The sequence below is a fragment of the Gadus macrocephalus genome, chromosome 18, assembly GCF_031168955.1.
Source record: "Gadus macrocephalus chromosome 18, ASM3116895v1".
Lineage (NCBI taxonomy): Eukaryota > Metazoa > Chordata > Actinopteri > Gadiformes > Gadidae > Gadus > Gadus macrocephalus.
Window position 1 is genome coordinate 5,807,518 of NC_082399.1, and position 12,399 is coordinate 5,819,916.

Sequence of the window (12,399 nt, forward strand, 5' to 3'; positions counted from 1 at the left end):
GGCAGCAGCAGGGGCTGTGATTGGTCCGCTTGCTAAAACCCGCCGCAGAACCATAAAGGCTCAGGCCTGCGTCGAAGCGTCGGCGTGGTGATTGCGTTGCGTGAACGTGGAACCATAGCCGGGCCCTTTAACGCGCTGTGTGTGGGCGTGATACCGACGGTCACCCGGTGTGTGATGACGGTCTGCAGTGCCTCGGAGGAGATCTGCAGCAGGGAGCCCACCCGCCGCGCCTCGGCCTCGCTGAAGATACGGGCCACCTCGAAGGAGTCGCTCTGCAGCCACAGAGACAGAGGATACAACAAAAACATAGAGCAGTCTGATAGGTCAAAAAGATGATCATTTTCAAGCCATCTGATTGATCAGATTGGTCGGAAAAAGTATTTTTATTTAGCTTTTTTCTACCAATGAGATAATTATTATTGTTGTTATTGGTCGGAGCAGTCTGATTGGTCGAAAAGATTATCTTTTTCGACTGGGCACCTGAGGTGGGGCCTCAGGGGCCTTGATGATGTCAGACAGTTTAGGCGGATGGTTGGGCCTGAGGTGGATACATGTTCTTCCATGGTCGCCCACTGGCCTTCCACCTCACACATCAACGTGTGTACACACACACCTCATAGGAGCTGAAGCAGATGTTGCCCAGCTGCAGGATGGAGGAGAGGATGGCCCAGATGGTGGAGATCTGGTCGCCGTGGAGACCGATGGTCTGGAAGCAGCGGACCAGCAGCTGGAAGTCCTGCTTGTCCTGCTTCCCCCTCAGGTCACACGCACCCCCCTTGGGGGGGGGGGGGGGGGGGGGGGAGAAGATAGGGGGATGGAGAGAAGGGGAGGGATGGAGAGAAGAGAGGAGGGATGGAGAGGAGACAGGGGGATGGAGAGAGGAGGGGAGGGATGGAGAGGAGACAGGGGGATGGAGAGAAGAGAGGAGGGATGGAGAGGAGAGAGGGGGATGGAGAGGAGAGAGGGGGATGGAGAGAAGGGGAGGGATGGAGAGAAGAGAGGAGGGATGGAGAGGAGAGAGGAGGGATGGAGAGAAGAGAGGAGGGATGGAGAGGAGAGAGGAGGGATGGAGAGGAGAGAGGAGGGATGGAGAGGAGAGAGGGGGATGGAGAGGAGACAGGGGGATGGAGAGGAGAGAGATCAAATGTATTAATAGAAAGGGATGATGAGAAGAGAACCGGATGGAGAGAGGAGAGGACAACAAGATAATTAGACCAAATCCCACGCCCAACGATGTGAGATCCGACACGATAGGAGAGAGAGAAGGGGGGAGAGGGAATGCATCTGTGTGTGTTCACACCTGGTTGAGGTAGTAGTATGTTTCTGCTCCCTGCAGGTATACCTCCTGTTTGTCCCAGTCATTCATGCCGGCAAGCAGCTCATAGAACACATGGAAGTTCCTCTCCTCCCGTGCCTACGGAACCACGGAACCGAGGAATCAGCGCAACCCGGAGATGAACACCTCTTAAGATTCTAACCGGAGGCCGCACCATGCTAGCATCACGACTCCACCCGAAACACACACAGCAAAGCTATTGTGTCGACTACAGATTAGCTCAAGAAAAGAGATGGGAGATAAATGAATGTGATATTTATATTGTTATGTCAGGCAAGGTATTGTTTGGGAAGGGATCATTATGAGCGTTATGATATCCATTTGATAAATCATTTATTTTCTCGTGTCAAATTATGTTTGTTGTGAAACCAAACATTTTTCTTGCAGAAAAAAAACCTTGTGTTGCTGTATCTTAAAAATACATATATATCATACATATTAACTCCTCAAGTGCTCTTCTTGCAGTTAAGGAGGGAATGCTACACCCAAGACATAGCTTCACCTCATCGATCATCAAAATAAAATATATATTTTGATATATTTTACGATATCGACGTGCGATACCTCTCCAACTCTGCTCCACTCTCTCACCTGAAAGACCACCCTGGACTTCTCCAGGAGGTATTTGGACAGCGAGGTCCCTACGACAACCCCTCTGTCAGGCACCAACACAAGGCAGGAAGGCGTTTGTAAAAACAGCACATTAAATCTATTACTACCATGAAAAGTACCATAACTATGGTCCACGGAGAAGATGAGCCCGGTTACCACCTAGGGCAGTGTGTATCTTAAACCCAAGGCACATTAACTAACATTTTTAGAGAGTGAACATGAAAAATGTCACACACTTTATCACCAGGATATTATATTTACAATGCTAAATATTTCACACGGCAGACAAAAAAAGTATTGCATGGAATACAGTTCAACAAATGTCTGTTGAATTATTTGTTATATAAGAAAAGTAGAAAAGTAGAAAAACCTTTAGCATTTCGTGGAGCAATGAATCTTAAATAGTCACAGTCACTTATGTATTCAATCCCACAACATGTCACGGCACACTGGTTGGAAACCACTGGGGTAGGAAATCTAATTATTGGAATGGTTGCTGGAAATCAAATCATTGGAAAATGTGCAGTGAGTCAAGTAAAGTCCATTTTTATTAGTCTAGCTCTTAATCACATTTCCACCCTCATTTCCACATGGCTTTACAGGCCATCGTTTATTACACCCCCATAACCCTGGTCTCCTAAAGGGATAAACTCACTTCATTATCAAGGAAGAAACCTTGAGAAGGAACCCAAAGTGGGGATACCTCCTTCCAGGGAGGGTGAGTGGATGTAAGGTGATTGGATGTTGGGTGATTCAAGTAAGCAGAATCACTGGAGGATGTGGAGGTGTAGAGAGTGGAGGTGTAGAGGGTGGGTGTGAGCAGATTCACTAGAGGATGTGGAGGTGTAGAGAGTGGAGGTGTAGAGGGTGGAGGTGTAGAGGGTGGATGTGTAGAGAGGGGAGGTGTAGAGAGGGGAGGTGTAGAGGGTGGATGTGTAGAGAGGGGAGGTGTAGAGAGGGGAGGTGTAGAGGGTGGATGTGTAGAGAGGGGAGGTGTAGAGAGGGGAGGGGTAGAGAGGGGAGGTGTAGAGAGTGGAGGTGTAGAGAGGGGAGGTAGGCAGAATCACTGGAGGATGTGGAGGTCTAGAGAGTGGAGGTGTAGAGGGTGGAGGTGTAGAGAGTGGAGGTGTAGAGGGTGGATGTGTAGAGAGGGGAGGTGTAGAGAGGGGAGGTGTAGAGGGTGGATGTGTAGAGGGTGGATGTGTAGAGAGTGGAGGTGTAGAGAGGGGAGGTGTAGAGAGTGGAGGTGTAGAGTGTGGAGGTGTAGAGGGTGGATGTGTAGAGAGTGGAGGCCTAGAGGGTGGATGTGTAGAGAGTGGAGGTGTAGAGGGTGGAGGTGTAGAGGGTGGGTGTGAGCAGATTCACTAGAGGATGTGGAGGCGTAGAGAGTGGAGGTGTAGAGAGTGGAGGTGTAGAGAGGGGAGGTGTAGAGGGTGGATGTGTAGAGAGGGGAGGTGTAGAGAGGGGAGGTGTAGAGAGGGGAGGTGGGCAGAATCACTGGAGGATGTGGAGGCGTAGTGAGTGGGGGAGGTGTGAGTTACTGGAGGATGTGAATGTGTTGAGCGTGAATTTGAGCGGACTCACTGGAGGATGTGGATGTGAAGGTACTTGCCGAAGCGGCTGGAGTTGTTGTTCAGGATGGTCTTGGCATTTCCAAAACTTTCCAGGATGGGAAGCACCTCCGTGGGCTAGAGGGGAAACCCAGGTGCCCCAGGTGGAAGATAGAGTGAAAGTAAAAGTGAAAACAAGGTGTAAACAAGATATGTTATATGTTGTAGTATAAGCTGTGCAATACCATGCTAATTCGTGCTAAAATAAATATTCTGCCATTTTGGGGTGACAGTGTTGAGTTTGAAACGACCATAGGTTTTGATAAGCCTAGGTCACGGTGTCTTTACATTTATTCTGGATTTTACATGACTAAAAATCTGTCATCAACAAGAAAATCCAACAAGTAATCCCATAGGGCCACCTGATTAACAAGCTCTATAGGGGCACATGTCTCTCAGGGAGAACATCTAATTGTGTCCTAAGAGTACGTATTATGATATTATACCTGGCGGAGGTTGTCATGCATGCCCTGGTACATGGAGCACAGGTAGTGGATTATCAGCTTGGTGGCTTCTGTCTTCCCCGATCCACTCTGGCCACTGTGTGTGTGTGTGTGTGTGTGTGTGTGTGGGGGGGGGGGGGCGAGAGAAAGAGAGAAAGGGGGAGAGAGAGAGAGAGAGAGAGAGAGAGAGAGAGAGAGAGAGAGAGAGAGAGAGAGAAAGAGAGAATGGGAGTGAGAGAGAGACTTAGCTTAATTATTGATTAAGCTAAATCATAAGATTCTGATTCTCAGACTAGTGAAAAAAGCATGTCTAAGAGGCCTAAAGATGCTTCACAGAAATGTAACCACAACAGGCAGGATCTGCATGCCTCATAGTCTGTACATTCAGGCCAGGGTTTGAGTTCTAGAGTCCTATACCTGATGACGATGCACTGCTCCTGGGCAGTGTTCTGTGAGTGTGTGAAGGCCGCCTCTGCTATGGCGTACACATGACTACAGCAGAGGACAGCCCCAAGCACAAATGATGGGAAAAACACAATGACAATTAATTAACATTGCATCACTAAGCAATACAAGCTATAAGTATATTTTTGCCCACTAGCTGGTTTTTAAGGGAGTCATTTTATTTACACTACAAAGTTTAGGGGTTTTATTGACCTCATTAAGATAAATAGTAATGACACTGCAATCAAAGTTTGACAATACGAAATTCTTCAACATAACAAAAAACTTTCTACATGATCAGAAATAAATACAGAAATTAGCAAAATCCTGGAGGTTCTCTGAGCCAGTGTACTATTTACTATCCGCAGCTTAACAGAATATAACTAAACGTCTCCATTGTAAAAAAAAAAAAAAAAATCCAAAGGCTTGAATGTGAGGGATTGCTCGTCCCTTTCGGAGTGTGTCTCTATCTCCGATCCGTCTTTTAACGTGGACTCTGAACGGCCGCCTGTGTTGGGGGGTTAGGCGGACACCTACGGGGGGTTGCGGTGCTTCGCCTTGGCCTGGTACTGCAGACGGCTGTCCTCAGTGTAGATATGGAGAGGCCTGAAGGGGTTCACTGAGATCAGCATGTCGCCGATGTACGTCTGGGAGACACAAGGACCAGTCCAGTCAAACTTAACTTAAAGAGCAGATGTCTTATGGAGTGCATCACAGGGTGTTCCAAAGGAATAACCATAGTAATACAATCTAAAATATCTTAAATACTAAACACGAAGAAGGAAGGATTGAGATGTGTTTTATGTATTGAGACAGTGAAGCAGAACAGTTGCAGAATAATAGAGCGTTGGGATGTGCATTTCGCTTTCGATGAGTTTCTGTGTGTGTGTGATAGCTAGATGGGGGGAGAGTGAAGACACGTACGTAGATGCAGTCTCGATGAAACCTCTTCTTCAGGTTCAGAAGCACAGAGCTCTCACACACTTCGCTATGGAAACGAAAAACAACACGGCAAATTACCGTTATATCCCTCAAAACCTCCATGTGCTTTTGTGTGAGTGCATGTGCGTGTGTGTGTGTGTGTGTGTGTGTGTGTGTGTGTGTGTGTGTGTGTGTGGTTGTGCTTGGGTGTGTGTGTGTGTTTGACAGTCTGTGTGTGCATGTGTGTGCGTATGTGCGTATGTTTGACCGTCTGTGTGTGCATGTGTGTGAGTAAGTGTGCGAACATCTGTGATTGTGTGTGTATGTTCAACTCACTCAAGCTGGGCGAGATCCTCAACCTCATCCACCTCTACCGCTTGTTCACTGCCTGCCATCACCACCTGACAGAAACAAAAGAAGCATTTATTCTACCAAGGACAGGATTTGACCCCCTTGACCTTTGTTGGCTTACCTGGGACTCTGCCCACCCACTTGCCTTTTTGTCTAACTAGCTTATATTTACAAGACGTGTCAGATTAAAGCTGGTGTAATTTGTAAAGAGAGAGGGCGTAAAAGAGCACAAGAGAATAAGATCTTTAGACAAACCCCCTTCCTCTCTTTTCCCTCCTTTATATCTTTCACCGCCATTGAGAAGTGGCGAACAAATCGACAGGTAAGATTGATTCCCTGAACCATTGATTCTCTGAACACTTTTATAAGTTATCTTTTATTATTAGTTTTCTTGTATGACTGGTATTATTCTACTAATATCCTCCTGGGTGTGTGGTCCTCTTCCGACTGCAGTAACCCATCTCCCCACAGAGATAAAGCAGCCTGATAGCCGATCTAGCACAACCTCATAGCGCCAAGATATAGCACGTTGTGGCCCATTGTAGTGTTGTAAAGAAGCAAATAAATAAACCAGGAGCAGTCCTTTGAGCCTCGGACATCAGCGTCGAAGCAGAACAGATGTGCGGAAGCAGAGACGGTCTTCACCCAGCCAAAGATTTATCAGTCTGATTAGAAGACAAGCTAGGCTCTGCTTGGGTGATCGGGAGATACATTAGTGGTTCTACCAACAGATATATGGCAGTGGTTTGCTTGCGACTCAGCGTGATAGCATCAGTGGTAGTGTTATTTATCAATGGGGTATCAGTGTTCCCCCAAAGCTAAGCTCGACGCCCAATGAGATTTCATCTGACCGGCCCTCTCTCCGACTCCGTACCTGGGTGCTGTTGAGTCGGCTCTCCAGCATGTCCTGCGCGGGGTCCTCCGACTCCCAGGGGCCTCTGCCGTTGTGTGCCGGCGCCGTCAGGCCCCGCCCTCGGTCGTCGTCGTCGTAGACCGTCCGCCTGGTCAGCTTCTCCACGGTCTGGTGGGGCAGAAGGTTCTCACCCCGCAGCCAGTCCTGGTCCAGAGACCACCAGGGGACCACCACCAGGGGACCACCACCAGGGGACCACCAGGGGACCGCCAGGGGACCACCAGGGGACCACCACACAGAGGAAATCAGTCTTGAGCAGAAAGGTACCCGGCGTTTCAAATGTGAACGTGCACGAAGACAACGTGATTATTGATTTTTTTTTACTCATTAAAGGTGACATGTTATGCCCCCAGGTGTGAGTGTGATTAGCCGTTACCAGCCGTTTTGAAAAATCTGCCTCTACTGACATCACAAGTGGGCGTGTCCAGCTAGATGTGGGCTGGAAAGATCAGTCTACCAGCCTACCCAGTGGCCTGCAGCAAACGTTGCTCATCTATCTGTCAAACATCTAGGTGGACACGCCCACTTGTGATGTCAGAAGAGGCCGATTTTCAAAACGGCTACTAAGGCTAATCACACTCACACCTGGTGGTATCATATGTCCCCTTTAAGTCTTACCTGAGGGTCTCCGGTCATCTGCGCACACCCAGCCCAGTGGATCTCCGGCTGGCCGGCGGCATACGTGGCCTCGTCATCACACATCAACTGGGCCACTTCCCGGTCTGCCTCCTCCTCATAGGTGGCTCCCGTCCCCATCCTCCCCGTCCCTCCGTTCTGAACCACCGCCTCGGCTGTGGCCCTGGGCCCCCTGGTCACCGCCTCCCTCTCTGGGTTGGGCCCCCGAGGCCGGGCCGGTCCCGAGGCGGGAGAGGACCCCCCCAAGAGGGAGGTCTTGGTCAGGTTGAGATTGCGGGTTCCCAGTTTCCCTCGAGCCGCCTGGAGCACGCTGACGCCGTCTTGATTTTCCAAGGGGGCCTGACGGCTTCTCGCGCGGATGTCAGACGATCCCTCGGGCACTGAGGGAGCCGCGGTCGCTCTGACACCCGAGACGGTTCCCCCTTCGACGGACTCGCCACCGGCCGTCGAGCCTCCTAACACGGGCTTCTTGATGCACTTCAAGAGGCTGAGGTCTGGTTTTACAGGCAGCACGAGGCGGGCTCCTGGCTTAGGAGGTTTGGGGGTTGAAGGCGTGGCAGAACCTAGAGTCAGGGTGCTGTTTGTAGGGGCAGAGGCCACCGTTAGCGCTTTGGCCAGTCCAGGTTTGTTAATCCTGGGGAGGACCACGGCGTACTTGGCCTCTAGCTCCTTGTCCCCTACAGGGACCGTCTCGTCCCCTCCTTCCCCAACCTGTCCCTGAGGAACGGCCTTCTCTGTGGACCGCCGGTCCTTCCCATCGCTCCTGCTCCTCACACTGGACAGGGTGGTTTTACTTGCCATTCTCATAGCCATCCTGTGTTTGAGGAAGTTGCCCTTTGACTTTCTGGTCCCATCCTTCGGTTTGAGGGCACGGAGGGAGATCCAGTTGGAGATGCTGATGACTTTGCACCAAGGAACCATTTTGGTCTTCAGTGTGAAGCTTTTGGGGATTTTCTTATTGATCCAGCCGGACACTCGACGGAGAGTGGCCACGCCTCTCTTTCGGGCCAGCAAGCGTTCATTGGCCTTGTTGGACTCACCTTCTGACGCTTCCTCGCTGGGATTCACCAAGGGGTCGCCCGCCTCCCTTTGGCCCTCTTTTGCTGCTTTGGACAGGAGGCTGGTCTTGAGTTTTGTGCTTTTGGCTTTGAGAATTATCAGCTGGCTTCGGCTTTTGGTGGCCGGCAATAAGGTCGGAGTGGCCTCTTCCTCCTCCTCCTCCTCCTCCTCCTCATCTTCTTCCTCATCGGGATCAGTGTCTGAGCCAACGGTCACCTGTTTGATGTTCTTGGTTTTGTTGGCCAGGAGAAGGAGCTGTGCTTTACTCCTGGCCTTTTCAGTTTTGTTCGGACCTTCCGGCGGCTCGACCTTCTCCGGCTCCGCGCTGGCCCCCTGCTTCTTGTTCTTCTTTTTATTCTTCTTCTCCTCCTTTGCCTTTTGTTTGGCTTCCTTTTCAGCCCTCTGCTTCTCCGCCTTGGCCCTGGCCCTCTCAGCCTTCTCCGCCTGCTTATCTGCTTTTGTTTTCTTAAACATCCTGCCTCTCTGTCGCTGCGGAGGTTCGGTGGCCCGCGGTGTCTGTCTGCGTCCACCGCGTACGCCTCTACCAGTGGTTTGTCTTTCAGGCGTGCGCTCCTTCCTTACCTCCTCCCCTCCATCGCTGCTGTCGCTGTGGGCCGCCTCAGACTCTGGGACCTCCTCTGCATGGTCCTCTTCGTCTGGTTCCTCCTCTGTCGCGCTCCTCGTCTCCGCTCTCTCCGAGGGCTCTTTATCGGACTCCTCTCCCGCTGTCGGCCCCTCCGTGTCTCTCTTCAGGTCCTTCAGTGAATCGGACACCTCCGCCTCCCCGTCGCTGCTTTCGCTGCTCCCCTGCGTCTCCACCGGCTCTTCGTTACTGCCTGGCCCCTCCTCCCCCTCCTCCTCCTCCTCCTCATCATCTTTGCTATCCTCCTCTTCCCTCTCTGACTCTGAACTTCTGACACACTCAGATTCATCGTCTTCGGAATCGGACGACTGTTGTCTTGGGACATTCTTGGAAGGTGGCCCAACCTTTCTCTTGACCGCCTTCGGAGATGCTGGGAGTTCACCGGCTTTATTTGCCCTTCCTTTAATGACCTGACGCTCACCTTTCTTTTTAACTCGCCGTTTCACAGCTCTACCGTTCACAGACCTCTTCCCAGCGTCTGCTGGTCGTTTTGCGTCCTGTGCTGTGCCCCTCTTTTGAGCGTCTTTATTAGTCCTACCCTTTGCGTTGGATTCACATGTCTTTCCTTTCTCCGGAGCGGGCGACTCACCTTTATGTTTTTGTTTACCATTTGGCACTTTAGGCGACGGCTGGGTCGTCTTGGATTCAGAGTTCTTCTCGTTTTTCTGCCGTTTGGTTTCTGGTTTTACCTCCTCTGCCTTCGGTTTTTTGTCCACAGTTTGGCCTTTTGACTTGAGGGGAGGCATGGCTATTCATTTTTCTTTTATATTTTGAAATACTCGGTTAATCTTAGCACCTATAAAATAAAACCATGCATCATGATGAATATTTACAGAATATCATAAAAATATATTTTACTAGATCCAGTAGAATCCAATGAATAATATTATTTTTTGGTTGCGACAGTCGGCATTTAGACTTTCATATGCAAGTTTCAACTTTCATAAGCTCAAGTTCCAAAAACTTATTAGGTTATGTTAGCTAAATACCAGACAGCACTCATTTGCAAAAATGTGACCAGTTGTCCAATCATGTCTCATGAGGTAAAACCGAACATTCAAAATTCTGAAACTATGCAAACCAGTTGCAGAGCAGCGTACAAACAGACAAAGAGGTGCTTGTTTCCATAATGCCCGCGTTTCAACTACCGGATGAAAACGACTCCTCCTACAGCCCCCTGATGGCATTATCTGTAGGTCAAATCTTTCTGTAAGTCCACCTGGAGGTAGCTGTATAGCCCTCAGGCTCCGGGGGGTTGGGGGTCAATCGCTGAAATATAGCTTACCTGGCCTCTCAGGTGAAACGCGGGCCTGGGGGGGAGGGGGGGGGGTCTAAACAGCTCCTTCCTGCACTCCAGAGCGGGTGTCACTGACACACAAACACATAAACTCTGGCTTATGAAGAGGGCGGCATGGTGGATGAGTGGGCGCCTTCACCCCACCCACTTAAATTACACGGGTCGATGCACACAAACACATACAATGCTTGCGTGCAGGGTTCAAACACACACACACACAGGTGCATAATTGCAATACCCCACCGCAAAGGGGAACGTGTACGCACAAGAACACACACACACACAATTTCACACACACACAAAGTGCCTCTTCAATAATTGAACTGCATTTGGCAGGTCATAGTGGCCCACAGCTTTTCATATAGGCAGCTGCTAAGTAGCTGTTAGGAAAGGTGAGAGCGGCTGGGTGGAGGGGGTTGACAATAGGTGATGAAATGAGAGCGAGGGAGTGAGAGAGAGCTTAAGCCAGAGCTGGTTGCCTTGCCTCCTGTAGAACCAGGTGTAGGTAGGTGTGTGTGTGTGTGTGTGTGTGTGTGTGTGTGTGTGTGTGTGTGTGTGTTCTCCAAGATTCCATCGGTGCGTTGGAATGTCTGAGAAGTTTCTAATTTCCATCCAAGTCTTGCACGTCTCTCCACAGTTTAATTAACTTTTCAAAACAGGGAGTTTATAACTCCATCAGCCCCACTGAACAAACAAGATCCCCTTTCCACCCAAATCCTCTGGTTGGAGATGGAATGGGCAAGTGGTGGTGGTGGTGGGAAGAGTGTTATTCCAGGTCTGGTCTCTCCGCGAACCAGGGAGGACTCTGGTGTGGACCCAGGCTCTTCTAGGAGGGGAGGGAGGGAGGAAGTCTGCTGTTGAGCCCGTGTCCTCTAGGAGGGGAGGGAGGGAGACAGGGAGTCTCTGCTGTTGAGCCTGTGTCCTCTAGGAGGGGAGGGAGTCTCTGCTGTACAGCCTGTGTCCTCTAGGAGGGGAGGGAGGGAGTCTCTGCTGTTGAGCCTGTGTCCTCTAGGAGGGGAGGGAGGAAGTCTCTGCCGTTGAGCCTGTGTCCTCTAGGAGGGGAGGGAGGGAGTCTCTGCTGTTCAGCCTGTGTCCTCTAGGAGGGGAGGGAGGGAGTCTCTACTGTTTAGCCTGTGTCCTCTAGGAGGGGAGGGAGGGAGTCTCTGCTGTTGAGCCTGTGTCCTCTAGGAGGGGAGGGAGTCTCTGCTGTTGAGCCTGTGTCCTCTAGGAGGGGAGGGAGGGAGTCTCTGCTGTTGAGCCTGTGTCCTCTAGGAGGGGAGGGAGGGAGTCTCTGCTGTTCAGCCTGTGTCCTCTAGGAGGGGAGGGAGGGAGTCTCTGCTGTTCAGCCTGTGTCCTCTAGGAGGGGAGGGAGGGAGGGAGACAGGGAGTCTCTGCTGTTGAGCCTGTGTCCTCTAGGAGGGGAGGGAGTCTCTGCTGTACAGCCTGTGTCCTCTAGGAGGGGAGGGAGGGAGTCTACTGTTTAGCCTGTGTCCTCTAGGAGGGGAGGGAGGGAGTCTCTGCTGTTCAGCCTGTGTCCTCTAGGAGGGGAGGGAGGGAGTCTCTGCTGTTGAGCCTGTGTCCTCTAGGAGGGGAGGGAGGGAGGAAGTCTCTGCTGTTGAGCCCGTGTCCTCTAGGAGGGGAGGGAGGGGGGACCGTGCTGTTGAGCCTGTGTCCTCTAGGAGGGGAGGGAGGAAGTCTCTGCTGTTGAGCCCGTGTCCTCTAGGAGGGGAGGGAGGGGGGACCGTGCTGTTGAGCCTGTGTCCTCTATCCAGGGAGGGGAGGGGAGGGAGGACCGTGCTGTGGGCCCTTAGTCCTCTATCCAGGGAGGGGAGGGAGGACTGTGGAGCTTCTCCAGTCCAGCTCAGGTTGCAGCCGGCCACAGTATGCCGAAGGCAATTAGTGGACAAAGCGTCCCGCTCCATAATGGAGGGTCAAAACTCTTGGCTGAGCTTGTATGACAAACGATACTCGCTTTACCCCACTTCAGGGCATAAAGACGGTCTGAAAGTAGCAGAGCTCCTCCAAAGCCCAGCAGAACGCAGGCCGGGCCAGCAGCATAGTTTCACAGTTTTAACAGCAAGGCCAATTCAAATGACATGGTTTGGAGGTCTCATATTCCTGGTGCGGCGAGACA

The 12,399-nt window shown here is 51.1% G+C and overlaps 1 protein-coding gene across 1 annotated transcript in view; it reads right to left on the reverse strand.

Annotated features, from left to right (window-relative positions):
- myo15b (myosin XVB) overlaps window positions 1-9,729 on the reverse strand; it is a 41,097-nt gene extending 31,368 nt beyond the window's left edge. The window contains exons 1-12 of the mRNA XM_060037149.1: window positions 7,249-9,729; window positions 6,592-6,774; window positions 5,703-5,767; window positions 5,370-5,433; window positions 4,983-5,092; window positions 4,419-4,493; window positions 4,005-4,098; window positions 3,533-3,636; window positions 1,928-1,991; window positions 1,301-1,414; window positions 614-775; window positions 159-272 (exon numbers count right to left, since the gene is read on the reverse strand). Of these exons, the coding sequence (XP_059893132.1) occupies window positions 159-272; window positions 614-775; window positions 1,301-1,414; window positions 1,928-1,991; window positions 3,533-3,636; window positions 4,005-4,098; window positions 4,419-4,493; window positions 4,983-5,092; window positions 5,370-5,433; window positions 5,703-5,767; window positions 6,592-6,774; window positions 7,249-9,714 (3,615 nt within the window). The 5' untranslated portion in view covers window positions 9,715-9,729. The remainder of the gene's footprint in view (window positions 1-158; window positions 273-613; window positions 776-1,300; window positions 1,415-1,927; window positions 1,992-3,532; window positions 3,637-4,004; window positions 4,099-4,418; window positions 4,494-4,982; window positions 5,093-5,369; window positions 5,434-5,702; window positions 5,768-6,591; window positions 6,775-7,248) is intronic.
- Window positions 9,730-12,399: the final 2,670 nt, after the last annotated feature.